The 17589-nt window shown below is 34.5% G+C and overlaps 1 protein-coding gene across 2 annotated transcripts in view; it reads left to right on the top strand.

Moving 5' to 3' along the window:
- DDX60 (DExD/H-box helicase 60) overlaps positions 1–17589 on the top strand; it is a 114490-nt gene that overhangs the window by 86944 nt on the left and 9957 nt on the right. For both annotated transcript variants that reach the window (XM_032855454.1, XM_032855453.1), the window contains exons 34-36: positions 9215–9362; positions 11040–11182; positions 15028–15179. In XM_032855454.1, coding sequence (XP_032711345.1) covers positions 9215–9362; positions 11040–11182; positions 15028–15179 — 443 coding nt within the window. The remainder of the gene's footprint in view (positions 1–9214; positions 9363–11039; positions 11183–15027; positions 15180–17589) is intronic.

The following is a 17589-nucleotide window of genomic DNA, read 5'->3' as shown; positions in this document are numbered from 1 at the left end:
AGTTGGGAATTTTCTAAAGCTGATAAAAGGCAACACTCCATAGTTCCAAAAGCTTATTAGTCAACTTAAAGAAGGATAAATATAAATGTTAAACTAAAACTACTGAAAGTCAAAAACAAAGAGAAAATTATAAACCAGCTAGAGCTGAAACAGGCATTTCCTTGAAAAAAGCAATGATATTGATAGCTGACTTTTTAACCAAAATAATTGAAGCTAGAAGAAAATGTTCAAAAATTTCCTCCTACTCTATTTTCATACATAAATATGCACATATATTTTGCATGTTTTAAACATAATTTAAAATAGGCTAAATATATTGTAATTGATTTAATAATACATCAGGAAGGTATGCATAAATCTACTTTACTTTTTTAACTTTATTAGTACTGAGGTATAACTGATATATAAGGAATTGCACACATTTAATATTTATGTCTTAATGAGTTTGGACATGTGCATATATCCATGATATCATCACTACAACCCAGGTATGACATATATTCATCATATCCCATATTCCTTGTGTGTACGGTGGCTTTCTTTCTTTTTTTTTTTTTTTGGTAGGAGCACTTAACATGAGATTTATCCTCTTCATGTATTTTAAACTTAACAATATTGTATTGTTAACTATAGGTACTCTGTTGTACAGTAGATCTCTAGAATTTATTTATCTTGCATAACAGAAACTTTATATCCAATGAAAAACAATTCCACCTTTCTTCCTCCACCCAGGCCCTGGGAGTCACCATTCTAGTCTCTGCATCTATGAGTTTAACCATTTATGATATAAGTGGAATATAAGTAGAATTTATAAGATATAAATTCCGTTACATGAAATCATGAATTACTTGTCCTTCTGTGACTGGCTTATTTTACTTAGCATAATATCCTCTAGGTTCATCCATGTTTTTGCTAATGGAAAGATTTCCTTCCTTTTAAATGTAGTATAATATTCTGTTGTTTGTATATACCACATTACCGTATCCATTCATCTCTTGATGGACATTTGGGTTGTTTCGATATCTAGCTTATTGTGAATAGTTTTGAAGTGAACAAGGGAGTACAGATATCTCTTCAAGATCCTTATTTCAATTCTTTTGATATATACATGACAATGGGATTGCTGGATCATATGGTAGTTCTATTTTTAATTTTTTGAGGAAAACTCTAAATGTTCTCCATAGTGGCTGCATCAGTGTACATTTTTACCAAGAGTGTACAGGGATTCTAATTTTTCTATATTCTCCTCAACACTTACCTTTTTGATTTTTTGATAATATCCATACTAACAGGTAGGAGACAATATCTAATGTGGGCTTCATCTGCATTTCCCTAATGATTAGTGCAGTTGAGCAACTTTTAATACACGTAGTGGTCATTTGCATGACTTCTTTGGAAAAATGTCTAATCAAGTCCTTTGCCCATTTTTTTTTTTGGCTTTTTTTGCTATAGAGTTGTAGAAGATTTATATATATATTTGGATATTATCCCCTTACCAGGTAGTTGACTTAGAAATATTTTCTCCCATTCTGGAAATGCCTTTTCACTTTATTATTTCCTTTGCTATGCATAATGTTTTAGTTCGATTTAGTCCTACTTATTTATTTTCATTTTTGTTGCCTGTGCTTCTGGAGTCATATAAAAAAAATTCTTTTCCTTAGTCCTACTTATTTATTTTCATTTTTGTTGCCTGTGCTTCTAGTGTCATATAAAAAATCATTTCTAAGATCAATGTCCTTATATTTTCTTCTATGAATTTTATAGTTTCAGGTCTTACATTTAATTCTTTAATGCATTTTAGTTTGTTTTTATGTACAGTGTATGGTAAGGGTCAATTTCATTCTTTTACATGTGTTTATCAAATTTTGCCAGCACCATTTGTTGAAGAGATTATCCTTTTCCCATTGTATGTTCTTGACACTCTTGTCAAAGATCTTTTGACCATATATACTTGGATTTATTTCTGGACTCTATTTTGTTCCATTAGTCTATATGTCTTTCACGATACTAATACAATACTGTTTTAATTACTGTACCCTTATAATGTGTTCTAAAATTACAAAATGTGATGCCTCTGACTTTATTCCCCCCCCAAGATTATTTTGATGATTCACGGTATTTTGTGTTTCCATATGAATTCTGGGATTGATTTTTGTTTCTGTAAAAAATGGCATGAGATTTTGATAGGAATTGCAATGAACCTATAGATCACTTTGGATATTTTTGATATCTTATTAGTAATTATTATTTTAATCTATGAACATGGCATTCCTTTGCGTTATTTGTGTCTGTTGTAATTTTGTTCATGAATGTTTTTTCTTTTTTTAACTTTAACCTGGACTATCACTTTATTTATTTATTTATTTTGGATGTTTATTTAAAATTTTATTTCTTTTCCTTTTTAAGGTTATGCTAGTCACCATACAGTACATCATTAGTTTTTGATGTAGTGTTCTTTGATTCATTGTTTGCATATAATACCCAGCACTCCATGTAATACATGCCCTCCTTAATACTCATCACTGGGCTCACCCATCCCCCACCCTCCCCAAAACTCTCAGTTTGATTCCTGGAGTCCATAGTCTGTCATGGTTCCTCTCTCCCTCTCATTTCCCACCCTTCATTTTCCCCTTCCTTCTCCTATTGTCCTCTATGCTATGAGTGTTTTATACTTTTTAGTGAAGAGATCTTTCACCTCCTTGGTTAAGTTTATACCTAAATATTTTATTCTTTTTGAATGCTATCACAAATGAGATTGTCCTAATTTTCTTTTCAGATACTTAATGTATAGAAATACATTTTTTTTGAAACACAGCTATTTATGTTGATCTTCTATCCTCCAACTTTGCTGTTACCATTTGTTAGTTCTAATAGTTTCTTGTATATGTGTTAAAAGAAATATCATATATTTTAGGCAGACAAAAAATCTAAACTTGGGAGACTTGAAGATGTAACAGGTCATGAAGTATACTAGAAAGGATAATGTGTGGGTAGATATAAATAAATATCTACTGTATCTAAAAATAATTATAAAATCTATTATATATATATAAACTAAAATGCATGATAATCATAACATAAGTGTTGGGAAAGGTAAATATATTTGAATATTTTAAGGTTCTTACACTATTAAGAGTTGTGAAAATTAAAAATGTATTTTGTATTCTCTGGGATAAAGACTAGCAAAATAGTGCACAAGTGTTAATAGAAGAAAACCTGATTTAAAAAAAGGCAAGAACAGAGAAAAATAATATATAATATATGGTCTAGATAGAAACTAAATATTAAAGTTGTATATACAAACTCAACTGTATAAGTAACTGCATTGGCTATATATGTACTAAATACTTCAGGTAAAATACTAACATTTTTAGATATTATTAAGAAAAAACCCACAATTATATGCTGTTTATACAAATCACATTTTAGCTATATGGTCCCAGAAAGGTTGAAGGTAAAATGATAGAAGAATAGATATGCCAAGTAAATACTTACCAGAAGAATCCGAAATTCCTGAGTTGCCTGAAAATTAGATAGATGCATTTCTAAATACATAGGTCAACAAAAGAAATAGCAAGAGAGTTTAACACGGTTCTGGGACTGAGGGTGTGGGTGGTATGACAGAGCCCTAATTAGTTGCTTATAAGCCTTGTAACACTGATTTTAAAAAAAATTTGTACTTGTAGTGCTTACTGTGATAAAATACCTTTTGAATATAAATAAAATTCTTAATGAGACTTAATGAAGTCTCAAAAGTTCATTTTCACTTTTGTTTCCTTTGCCTTTGGAGAATGTCTTAAAAGAAGTTGCTGTGGTTGATGTTGAAGAGGTTACTGCCTATGTTCTCCTCTAGGATTTTGATAGATTCCTGCCTCACATTGAGGTCTTTTATCCATTCTGAGTTTATCTTTGTGTATGGTGTGAGAGAATGGTCGAGTTTCATTCTTCTATACATAGCTGTCCAATTTTCCCAGCACCATTTATTGAAGAGTCTTTTTTCCACTGGATATTTTTTCCTGCTTTGTCAAAGATTAATTGACCACAGAGTTGCGGGTCCATATCTGGACTCTCTCTACTCTGTTCCACTGGTCTATGTGTCTGTATTTGTGCCAGTACCATGCTGTCTTGGTAATCACAGCTTTGTGGTAAAGCTTGAAATCAGGCAACGTATGTCGTCAGCTTTGTTTTTATTTTTCAACATTTCCTTAGCAATTCAGGGTCTCTTCCGGTTCCATACAAATTTTAGGATTGTTTGTTCCAGCACTCTGAAAAATGCCAGTGGAATTTTGATCAGGATGGCATTGAAAGTATACATTGCTCTAGACAGCACAGACATTTTAACAGTGTTTATTCTTTTGATCCATGAACATGGAATGTTTTTCCATCTTCTTGTGTCTTCAATTTCTTTCATGAATGTTCTGTAGTTCCTCAAGTACAGATCCTTTACCTCTTTGGTTAGGTTTATTCCCAGGTATCTTATGCTTCTTGGTGCTAGAGTAAATGGAATCGATTCTCTAATTTCCCTTTCTATATTTTCATTGTTAGAATAATTACACTGATACATATACATTGATACAAATACATCGTTAGAATGTATAAGAAAGCAACTGATTTCTGTGCATTGATTTTGTATCCTGCCACATTACTGAATTGCTGTATGAGTTCTAGTAGCTGGGGGGTGGAGACTTTGGGCTTTCTATATAAAGTATCATGTCATCCGTGAATAGAGAGAGTTTGACTTCTTTGCCAATTTGAATACCTTTTATTTCTTTTTGTTTTCTGATTGCTGTTGCTAGGACTTCTAGTACTATGTTGAACAACAGTGGTGAGAGTGGGCATCCTTGTCATGTTCCTGATCTCAAAGGGAAGGCTGTCAGCTTTTCCTTATTGAGAATGATATTCGCTGTGGGTTTTTCATAGGTTTTATGAAGTTGAGGAATGTTCCCTCTGTCCCTATGTTTTGAAGAGTTTTAATCAGGAATGGATGCTGTATTTTGTCAAATGCTTTTTCTGCATCAATTGAGAGGACCATGTGGTTCTTATCTCTTCTCTTATTGATTTGTTCTATCACATTGATTTGCGAATGTTGAACCACCTTTGCATGCCATGGATAAATCCCACCTGGTCTTGATGGATAATCTTTTTAATGTACTGTTGGACCATATTGGTTAGATCTTGCTGAGAATCTTGGCATCCATATTCATCAGGAATATTGGTCAGAAATTCTCCTTTTTGGTGGGGTCTTTGCCTGGTTTGGGGATTAAGGTAATGCTGGATTCATAGAAAGAGTCTGGAAGTTTTCGTTCTATTTTTTGAAACAGCTTCAGGAGAATAGGTATTATCTGTTTTTTGGATGTTTGGTAGAATTCTCCACAGAATCCATCAGGTCCTGGACTCTTGTTTGTTGGGAGGTTTTTGATCACTGCTTCAATCTCGTTACTAGATATTGGTCTATTTAGGCTGTGAATTTCTTCCTGATTCAGTTTTAGAAATTTATAGGTTTCCAGGAATGCATCCATTTCATCTAGATTGCTTAACTTACTGACATATAAATGTTGATAATAATTTCTGATGATTGTTTCTATTATCTTGGTGTTAGTCGTGATCTCTGCCCCTTTCATTCATAATTTATTAATTTGGATTCTCTCTCTTTTCTTTTGGATTAGTTTGGCCAGTGGTTTATTGTTCTTTTTTCTTTCTTTTTTTTAAAGATTTTATTTATTTACTTGGCAAATATTACAAGTAGGCAGAGAGGCAGAGAGAGAGGGAAGCAGGCTCGCAGCTGAGCAGAGAGCCTGATGTGGGGCTCGATCCCACGACCCTGAGATCATGACCTGAGCCCAAGGCAGAGGCTTAACCCACTGAGCCACCCAGACTCCCCTGGTTTATTGTTCTTATTGATTCTTCTAAAGAACCAGCTTCTAGTTTCATTGATGTGTTCTGCTGTATCTCTAGTTTCTAACTCATTGATCTCTGCTCTAATCTTGATTATTTCCCTTCTTGGGTAAGGGGTTGGCTGAATTTGGGGTTGATTTTCCAGTTCTTTAGGTGTAAAGAGTGTTGGTATATTCAGGATTTTTCAGTTTTTTTGAGTGAGGCTTGGATGGCTATATATTCTCCCAGCCCAGGACCTCCTTTGCCATATCTCATAGGTTTTGGACTGATGTGTCTTCATTCTCATTGGTTTCCATGAATTGTTTAAGTTCTTCTTTGATTTCCTGGTTGATCGAAACATTCTTGAGCAGGATGGTCTTTAGCTTCCAGGTGTTTGAATTCCTCCCCAAATTTTTCTTGTGGTTGAGGTTCAGTTCCAAAGCATTGTGAGAATAAGCAGGGAATAATCTCAATCTTTTGGTACTGGTTGAACCCTGATTTGTGACCCAGTATGTGGTCTATCCTGGAGAAAATTCCATGTGTGCTCGAGAAGGATGAGTATTCTGTTGTTTTAGGGTGGAGAGTTCTGTATATATCTATGAGGTCCATCTGGTCCAATGTTTCATTCAAAGCTCTTGTTTCTTTATTGATTTTCTGCTTGGATGATATATTACTGAGAGTGGCATGGTAAGATCCCCTACAATTAATGTAGTCATATCAGTATGATTCTTTATTTTGGTTAACAGTTGACTTATGTAGTTGACTGCTCCCATATTGGGGGCATAAATATTTATTAACTGTTAGATCTTCTTGATGTATAGACCCTTTAATAATGATGCAGTGTCCTTCTGTATCTCTGACTACTATCTTTAGATTAAAATCTAATTTATCTGATAAGAGAATCACTACCCCAGCTTTCTTTTGAGGCCCGTTTGGCATTTAAGATCATTCTCCATCCCTTCACTTTTAGTCTGGATGTATCTTTAGGTTCCAAATGTGTCTCTTGTAGACAGCATATGGATGGGTCCTGTCCTTTTATCCAGTCTGCAACCCGGGGCCATTTTTTGGGAGCATTTAGGTCGTTTATGATGAGAGTGATTATTGAAAGATAAGTTTTTATTGACATAATGTTGCCTGTGAAGTCCTTGTTTCTGTAGATTGTCTCTATAAATTTCTGTTCTATGTCACTCTTGGGTTCTTTTTTCTTTTATAGAATTCCCCTCAATATTTCTTGTAGTGCCACCTACTCTTTTAAACCTTGCCGGTCCTATCTCTTCTACCATTTTGAATGTCAGCCTTGCTGGATAGAGTATTCTTGGTTGCATGTTCTTCTTATTTAGTATCCTGAATATGTCTTGCCAGCCCTTTCTGGCTTGCCAGGTTTCTGTGGACAGGTCTGATGTTATTCTGATGGTCTTTCCTCTGTACATAAGGCATATCTTCCCCCTAGCTGCCCTTAAGAACTTCTGTCTGAAATTATGATTCGTGAATTTCACAATTAAGTATCTGAAAAGCTTCTGCACAGCAAAGGAAATAGTCAATAAAGCAAAGTGGCAACTCACGGAATGGGAGAAGATATTCACAAATGACACTACAGACAAAGGGCTGATATCCAAGATCTATAAAGAACTCCTCAACTGAATGCTCAAAAAACAGATAATCACATCAAAAAATGGGCAGAAGGCATGAACAGACATTTCTCCAAAGAAGATATACAAATATTTAACAGACAAATGAGAAAATGTTTATTATCATTAGCCATCAGGGAGATTCAAACAAAACCCCATTGAGACCAGTTAGAATGGCCAAAATTAACAAGGCAAGAAACAAGTGTTGGAGAGGATGTGAAGAAAGGGAACCCTCTTACACTATTGGTGGGGATGCAAGTTGGTACAGCCACTTTGGAAAACAGTGCAGAGATTCCTCAAAAAATTAAAAATATAGCTACCCTATGACCCTGCTATTGCACTACTGGGTATTTACCCCAAAGATACAAATGCAGTGAAAAGAAGGGCCAGATATACCCCAGTGTTCATAGCAGCAATGGCCACAGTTGCCAAACTGTGGAAAGAGCCAAGATGCCCTTCAAGAGATGAATGGATAAAGAAGATATAGTCTATATATACAATGGAATATTATGCCTCCATCAGAAAGGATGAATACCCAACTTTTATATCAACATGGATGGGACTGGAAGAAATTATGCTGAGTGAAATAAGTCAAGCAGAGAGAGTCAATTATCATATGGTTTCACTTATTTGTGGAGCATAAGGAATAACATGGAGGACATGGGGAGATGGAGAGGAGAAGTGAGTTGGAGGAAATTGGAGGGGGAGACAAACCATGAGAGACTGTGGACTCTGAGAAACAAACTGAGGGTTTTGGAGGGGAGGGGGTTGGGAGGTTGAGTGAGTTTGGTGGTGGGTATTATGGATGGCATGTATTGCATGGAGCACTGGGTGTGGTTCATAAACAATGAATCTTGGAACACTGAAAAAATAAAGTAAAAAATTAAGAAAATACATTGGACAAAATATAAATAGGATGAAAATAAAATGAAATCATTAAATATTTTAATTAAACAATAATAAATATACAAATAAAAGATGTAACTCATACAATGTTTAGAGCAAAATTTATAGGCTTATAATTATATCTTAGAAAAGATTAAAGGCTGAAAAAATCAATGATTTAATTTTTCAGCTTAAGCTCAGAAAATAAAACAAATAGAAAATCTAATTAAAGGTAAATTTTACAAATATTGGGACAGAAAATGGGATATTACTACAGATCTTACTTTGGACATTGAGAAGAATAAAAGAGGGTATTACAAGTAATTTATGCCATTACATTTTCTTATTTGGACAAAATGGGCATATTCCTAGAAAATGCAACCTTCCAAAACTAACCAAGGAAGATATAAAAAGTCCTGTGTCTGGTATTTATTAAAGAAATGTGGTCAGTGTTGTATGGAAGTATTGAATCACTATACTGTACACTTGGAATTAATATTACACTGGATGTTAACCATACTGGAATTTAAATAAAAAATTTTAAAAAAGGAAAAAGATGTTGTTGATTAAGTAGTGTGAAAGCAAAATTTTAAGTGAGTGTACTAGTTTTTATAAATGCAGATAGAAACAAAAAATGAATTTTATTTCAATTTCACAGATGAAAGAATGTAACAATTATATTATTGAATAAATAGGTGACTACAGAATTATATTGCAGTGTTCTTTGCCATTCTTCCAAAGTTTTAGTTTTCAAGGAAGGTATATAGATCTCTCTAAAAAACCTATTTGGCTTTCCATTGTTCTTAATGATCTCCCTGATGATTTAGGTGTTCCTTGATGATCTCCCTGAGGATTTTAATGATGCTTTACATGAGTATAACATGGATGTTACAAAAGCCTTTGCCTCCTTCCTACTAAATGTTTCCAAATTGGCTGATATGAAACAGGAATATCAACTCCCATTGTCAAAAATAAGTAAGTATATCTTAGTTCCACTGTGGAACAATTTAAAGAAAAAATAAAAGAATATTTTTTCCAGAGGAAGAGAAGAGCCTGGGAAGGATCAGTATGCCTTAAAAAAATCTGCTTTCCAAAGAAGGAAACTCTTGATTTTTAGAAGCCAAAAGGGCAATGGAGAATAAAAATAAATAGAGTCATTTATAAACCATCTTGATTAAAGATTGCTTTTGGGGCAAGCCTGGAAAAGTGCAGTAAGGACATTTATGAAATGAAGAGAAATGAGAGACCATTCTATCACTCATTTTATTGAGGAAATATGTATAGACTTAGAAGATTAACTGGACCCAAACACTGGTTCTGCTATTCTTAAAAGGGAGACCTTGGGCAAGATTCCATATTATTTCAATAATCCATATTCATGCCTCAATTTTCTGAAAAGTTATATAAAAAAGAGAATAGCATTACAAACCTAGTTTGGGTGAGCTTTAAATAATTCAGTTAATATATGTGAATATCTTAGAACAGTATCTAGCACATAGTAAACACATTAATCTTTGCTCTTATTTTTCATAAGCCATTGGATAGAAATTGAGGGGAAAATAAACAGGAAAAGCTGACTGGGATAAAAGGAAAGGGTTGAGTCATGGGTAGCAATTTCCTAATTTTATTATACCCTAACATCTTCAGTTGGAAAAAGGAAGCAGAGCCTATTACTTCCTGGGCCTATTAAAGTGAGAAGCAGCATGAACAAAAGCAAACAGTAATAGTGGATCATTGTGAGCATCCCAAAGGAGGCAAAATAGGAGTGCCTTCATTACAAATTAGAGTCACCTTTGAATGCACAATCTGGTGCTTTTTGAGAGCAGGAATAGAGGGGATGCCTGGGTGGCTCAGTTTGTTAAACATCTGCCTTTTGCTCAGATTATGATCCCAGAGTTCAGGGATGGAGTCCCATGTTGGGCTCCCTCCTTAGTGTGGAGCCTGCTTCTCCCTCTGCCCCTCCTCCTGCTTGTGCGCATGCGCTCTTTCTCTGTCAAATACATAAATAAAATCTTTTAAAAAAAGAATGGGAATGGAAAAAATATTTCTTCTTATATGCCATTTCCAAACCCTTTGACAGTGGCCTCTTGGGATAATCTTGCTGGAATGATTGTGAGGCCAGATCTAAGTTTGGTGGGAAAAAGCTTCGAGGTAATAACAATAATTCTGTGTTAAAAGAGCATGCAATTTAAAGGTGGTCTTTTATTACCTGTTGATCAAGGAACTAAAACATAATACCAAATTTCATAATATTGATAACATTAACAGCTAACATTTATTGAATGTATGCTGTGCCAAGATGTGCAACTCACTTAAAAAAATATTTTATTTATTTTTCAGAGAGCGAGAGAGAGCACAAGCAGGGGGAGCTGGAGGCAGAGGGAGAAGCAGGCTCCCCACTAGGCCAGGAGTCCAATGTGGGACTTGATCCCAGGTCTCTGGGATCATGACCGGAGCCAAAGGCAGAGGTTTAACTGACTGAGCCACCCAGGTGCCCCATGCTACTCATGCTATGTGATATACTCATCCAGTCTGTCATAGGTCCTGGAAAGTTGAATTACTCCATTGTAGCATGGTCTAGAGAATGTGCATAAAGTGTAACAATTTGGCCAATATTTTAAAAGCTAAACTATTCCAACTTATTGTGGCCAGATTTCACAGGGAAAGAATGTGAGGACTCTGAACTTGTGTCTCACTTGATGAACTGCAAAGAAGGAAGAGTAGCTATTTCTCCATTTGTTTGTCTTTCTGGGAACTCTGATGGTGATTTGCTTCAACCAAATACTCCAAACCATGTAAGTGGAAATGGGGTTTATACATTAAAGATCTTTAAGAAAGAATTGAATGCATACTTCTATGCTGTTTAGAAAGAGTTCAAATTTCCCAAATTGAAAAAAAAAATCCAGGTGTATGAACAGAAATATCCAGGAAATGGTACTCTTGAGGCCAATATGATTTCAGTTTTTCAGTGTTGACATGAAGGACCCTGCTCCATTATATAGAATTCCCAAGTATCACCACTTTTCTTCTGTCTTTGTAGGCTGATGCAAGTTTGCTGTGAAAAGAGCACATAAAACTATCTTGAGGCCTTCCTGGTTTTGCTATAGATGTTGTAAATTCCATATGTATTCTGGATCACTGATGTCCAAAATGGTGTACAAAGAACTAGACACATTGGGAATATGTTGGATAATTCACTGAATGTTGGAATAAACTTACAGAAATTTAATTTATATTTTAACACAAAGTTTGAGAAAGAAAATGTTTTGTTATATTTGATGTTATGGTTTGACACTAGGGTTTCAACTCTATTCTAGCCCAAAATCCTAGACAGTCCTCTATTATGTAAAATATTTTAGTCCAGTATCACTTAGAAGAATTTTGAAAAACTAAATAGACCTTTGTGCATTTTTTTAAAAAATTTATTTATTTAACAGACAGAGATCACAAGTAGGCAGAGAGGCAGGCAGAGAGAGGAAGGGAAGCAGGCTCTCTGCTGAGCAGAGAGCTGGATGCAGGGCTCGATCCCAGGACCCTGGGATCATGACCTGAGCTGAATGCAGAGGCTTCAACCCACTGAGCCACCCAGGTGCCCCCGCTTTGTGCATTTTAAATGGACACTTACATTTTTATCACAAATTCTAATAACTTCTGATGATATAATTTCCAGCTTCAGATAAACTTTGATATGTTAAAATAAAGCCACCATATCATTTTTAATGTATAAAATGGAATCTGAATGCTGAGGCATTTGAATACTCATAATTATGAAGTTAAAAACAGTCAAGAATAAAATTTCTAATGATTTAAAATTTGGTAAAGTTCTTTTCTCTTGTATTTAGATTATACATTCCGCCACATAATTTTACCTTAATGTAATATATTTTTAAACATTAAGCTACCCTGTCTATCACATTTCTTAGCTTAAATAGTATGCAATTTCAGTTTAAACAAGAATGCAATTTCAATAGTATACAACAGGTTATTTCCTGTTAATTGCAGAAACTTAAATATAATACAAATTTTGAGAAGTAATTACCAAAAATAAAATTAACGTTATATTAGAAATGTATTAATGGAATGGATGAAACTATTTCTTTTTAAATTAGTACAATAACTAAGAATGAATATTTACTTATTTTTAGAATGAGACAGTTCCAGCTTCAAATTTTAATTTGAATGTTGAGAAGCCTTATTCAAATAGAGAAGTAGCTCAGAATGGAACAACTTTTATGACAGTGATACGTAATTCTTCTAATTCTTTCTGAGTGTTTGCCCCAAATCACTTTCCAGTCTATTATCACAAACATATTTTTAATGATCTCTTAATTAACAACTTAATTAGATCCACTGTAATTTTGTTGAATTCAAGTAATTGGAAACAACCTAATTTAAAAGAAAAAAAGTTATTTTTTTGCTTAGTCCTTAAGTCACCCATTTTCTTAATAGGAAAGCAATATGGCTCTTTGTTGCTACTCTGTACATTTTTAAACCCCAAGTAAGTTTGAGGAAGCTTTTTGTTTTATAAGATGAGAAAAAAGCATTCATGAAAAAAGAGATGAGAAAGGACATTTTTTAAAAATTGATAATGTACATGGTTTAAAAATTACTTAGAGACCGCTCCTCCAGGTCTTTACTCTCATGTGAGTTGTATCTTAACAGAATGTGGGAGAGTGTGGAATTCTGGCATAGAAATAATAGAGGACTGAAATTAGCTTATAAGATCAATAATTTTATGAAGCTTGGGGCGCCTGGGTGGCTCGGTGGGTTAAAGCCTCTGCCTTAGGCTCAGGTCATGATCCCAGGGTTCTGGGATTGAGCCCTGCATCGGGCTCTCTGCTCAGTGGGGAGCCTGCTTCCTTCTCTCTCTCTGCCTGCCTCTCTGCCTACTTGTGATCTCTGTCTGTCAAATAAATAAAATCTTTAAAAAAAATTTATGAAGCTTTTTTCCTGTATTTTATTTCTATAATTATAATTAATTCCTTATGTAAGAAGTTTGTAGCTAATCACGTTGAAAAAAAGACATTAATTATTAAGTATTATAATTTACCTTTTTTTTCTATTTCACAATTAATTCAACTTATGGTTAGTAGGTACCATTAACTTTTGTTTCCCTTCCATGTGCACATTTTTCCGTAAAGTTTTTGAGGAACACTAATACAGTTATAATAGGATATAGTGTCTGTGTCTTATTGCCACCTAGTCACCATCAATTAGAAGAGATCTTTAAGGGACAAAGCAGGAACTAATACAGACTTTTCATTGTTCCTGCTGGTGTGTTAGAAGAAGCAGGTTCTATATCATTTATTTTGAAGCATCCTACACGGATGAGTATTTCTAGAGTACGCCTTGATGGCAACATGTCCTTTGCCTTACCCAACTCACTTTATGCAATTTTACTTTACTAATGTAAGTTATAACCTCTCAAATATTATTTTGCTTTTATTGTTTGTTACATTTTAATGTAATGCTACACAGGTATTCATATAATCTTTAAATAACATATAGATAAGCTGTAAAGCATTAAACTAGAATGAAAACCCATGGACTCAGAACCCATGTACTCCTTCTCTATTTTACTCTCTTGTCTCTCCTCTTTCCCTAGGATATAAATTATCCTGAATTTTGTGTTTAATTCTCCTTTAAAAAACATCATATTCCAAAGTTCCTTTTTATATTTGCTGCTTTTGATTTTTATAGAAAGTAAAAGAATACTTACTCTAGTCTCCTGGATGTTGTTTTTTGCTTTTGTTTTGTTTTGCTTTTTGCACAAGATTCATTCGTGTTATCAGTTGAAGCTCTATTTTATTTTCACTGCTTCATAATATTTCAGAGTGTGGATATAAAACAAGCCATTGATCTAGTTTCCTCTTAAAAACTGTTTGTGTTTGTTTTTATTCTTTACTGTTACAAAAAGGGCTGCTACAAATATCTAGTGCCCATGTACAATAGTTTCCCTGGAATGTAAATATTCTGGATTTTTGAGGTCAAACAGGTTTCTGGATCATAATGGAATAAGAATATTCCAAGAACTTACAGTGATAAAAGAACTTTCCATGCTACCACCAAATCATTTGAGAAAGTAGTTGTACTGATTAGTGTATTAGAGTAGTTCCTATTAACCCTGTATAGTTTTCATAAAATGACCAGACATGAAAGGCTATTGACTTGTTAACTTGCTATTCTTACTTTTCTTCTCTTTCCTTGTATATCTCTCTCCCCTTCCTTTTTATTCTGGTGATTGGGTTCTTGCAGTTGTTAGAGTTGAATTCTTCTCTTGAGACACAGAAGGCACCAGATCTCTGATACTCTGTTTACAAGATATCTATTATACCAATGAGAATAATGAAAAAAAATTAAAATTAGCTTTTCTTTCCTAGTGACTCTTGTTATTCTCATGGCTGGATAGTTGAAATTGCCGAGTACGCTGTGAGGCAATAATGTTTGTAGGTGGTACCAAGTCATTTTCTAGACTTGCTTAGGATAGCACCAACCCAGTGTGTATGAAAGACACCCTCTTACTTCATCATGAACAGTGTGCTTCAAAAAAGTTGAATAAAGAAAGGAACTATAAAGCACAATGTAAGAAATCATAAACTTTCTTTACACATAAATAACAAAAAGATTTGTGTTTCTTTAGGTCATTCTACGCACAATTGGTATCAATCACAATCAGGCTCCTGTGTTGTGGTCACAGGTATTTGATAACCAAGGAAGAAGAATGCCACTTAATGCTTATGCACTTGATTTCTATAAACATGGTTCCTTGACAGGACTAGTCCAGGACAACAGGTATGTTTTATCTATCTTCACCTATCCACCCCCCCTTAATCTTTCAACTTCTACCTTTCTGTGTCCATGTCTGTATTCATGTCTGTGTCTCCATCTTTCTCTTTCATTTCTACCTCTACCTGTGGTTTACCAGCAAAATCTTGGAACTTAAGGTGACTCACTTGACCTAAAGATGTACCCTGCAGATATATTTGCATACTCTCACAGATGTGTTTTTATTTATTACTATCCTATCTGTTGATTATAAGTTATTTTAAAAACTCACCATTATCTGCGAGAAGTATATAAAAAGGTATATAACTCACACTTCTGAAGACTGAGCATAGGACAATTGTTTTAGCTCTTTGGCAAGGAAATAATTTTCAAAAACAGTAAGGAAGGGTAAACCCTCTTGGATTTACTGAAAGTAGAGAAATTCGTCCAGGCACTGAAAGTAGAGAAATTGGTCCAGGCACTGAGGACATAGATGTGATAGGGGCATTCTGTCACACTAATAAGTAATTCAGTAGAAAATTTGCATAAAATTTTGAGCAGTTTTTATTGAATTAATGGATTTAAAACTTGGGACACTAGATAAATACTGATTTTTTAAAAATTTCATAGCTCACTGATGCAGATGTATTTTATTCCTTTTTAAAGTTTTTTATTTTAATCACCTTGTGTTTATTTTGACAAGTGCACTCCTTAATCCCCATCATATATTTCACCCATCCCCCTCCCCCATCCCCTCTGGTAAACATCTGCTTGTTCTCTATAGTTAAGAGTCCATTTCTTGGTTTGCCTCTCTCTCTTTCTCTTTGCTTGTTTGTTTTATTCTTAAATTGCACAGGTGAGTGAAATCCTTCAGTATTTATCTTTCTTTGGCCGACTTATTTCACTTAGCATTATACTCTCCTGCTCCATCCTTGTTATTGCAAATAGTGAGATTTATTCTTTTTTATGGCTGAAATTATATATATATATATATATATATATATATATATATATATATATCCATTTGTCAGTTGATGGACACTTGATAATGGGCTGCTTCCATATCTTGGCTATTGTAAATAATCCTTCTATAACAAAAGGGTGCATATAGCCCTTTGAATTAATGTTTTTGTATTCTTTGGATAAATATCCAATAGTGTGATTGCTAGATAGTAGGGTAGTTCTAATTTTAACTTTTTGAGGAAACTCCATACAGTTTTTCATAGTGGCTGAACCAGTCTGCACTCTACTAACAGTGCAGGAAGGTTACCCTTTATCCATGTCCTCATGAACACCTACTGGTGTTCTTGTGTTTTTTTATTTTAGTCATTCTGACAGGGATGAGGTGATATCTCATTGTAGTTTTGATTTGCATTTCCCTGATGGAAAGTAATGATGATCATCTCCTCATGTGTCTGTGGGCCATCTGTATGTCCTTCTTGGAGAAATGTCCATTCAGGTTTTCTGCCATTTTTTAATTGGACTATCTGCTTTTTGGGTGTTGAGATTTATAAATTCTTTATATATTGTGCATAGAGTCCTCTATCAGATATGTCATTTGGAAATATCTTCTTCTATTCCTTAGGTTGTCTTTTAGTTTTGTTGATTGTTTCCTTCACTGCAGAAGTTATTTATTTATTTATTTTTTAAGTAGGCTCCACACCCAACATGAGGCTTGAACTCACAACCCCGAGATTAAGAGTCCCGCAGCCTACCAACTGAGCCAGCCAGGTGTCCCTGAAGCTACTTATTTCATAGTCCAAATAGTTTGCTTGCTTTTGTTTTCCTTTGCCTCAGGGGATCTATCTAGAAAGTAGTTACTATATTCAATATCAAAGAAGTTATTGCTTGTGTTCTCTTCTGGCATTTTTGTGGTTTCAGGTCTCACATTTAGGTCTTTAATCCATTATTAATTTATTTTTATATAAGGTATAAAAAAGGTTGTCCAGTTTCATACTTTTTTTTTTTAAGATTTTATTTATTCATTTAGAGAGAGAGAGAGGGAGAGTGAGAGAGAGAGAGAGAGAGGAGGAGGGAGAGGGGCAGAGGGAGAGGGAGAAGCAGACTCTCCACTGAGCAGGAAGCCTGACATGGGGCTCTATTCCAGGACTCTGGGATCATGATCTGAGCCCAAGGCAGCGGCTTATCTGAAGGAGCCTCCCAGGCACCACTTCCAGTTTCATTCTTTTTGCATGTTGCTGTCCAGTTTTCCCAAAATCATTTGTTGAAGTGATGGATCTTTTTTCTATTGGATATTCTTCCTAGCTTTGTCAAGGATTAATTGGTGATATAATCGTGGGTCCTTTGCTGGGTTTTCTGTTCTGTTCTATTGATCTATGGGTCTCTTTTCTGCCAGTACCATACCATCTTGATCATTACAGCTTTGTAATATAACTTGAAGTTTGGAATTGTGATGCCTCCAGCTTTACTTCTTTTT

This window comes from Lontra canadensis, unplaced genomic scaffold (assembly GCF_010015895.1).
Source record: "Lontra canadensis isolate GAN:19392208 unplaced genomic scaffold, GSC_riverotter_1.0 scaffold10, whole genome shotgun sequence".
Classification (NCBI taxonomy): Eukaryota; Metazoa; Chordata; class Mammalia; order Carnivora; family Mustelidae; genus Lontra; species Lontra canadensis.
Note: the sequence above shows the minus strand (reverse complement) of the source record. Positions and strands in the feature narration are given on the sequence as shown.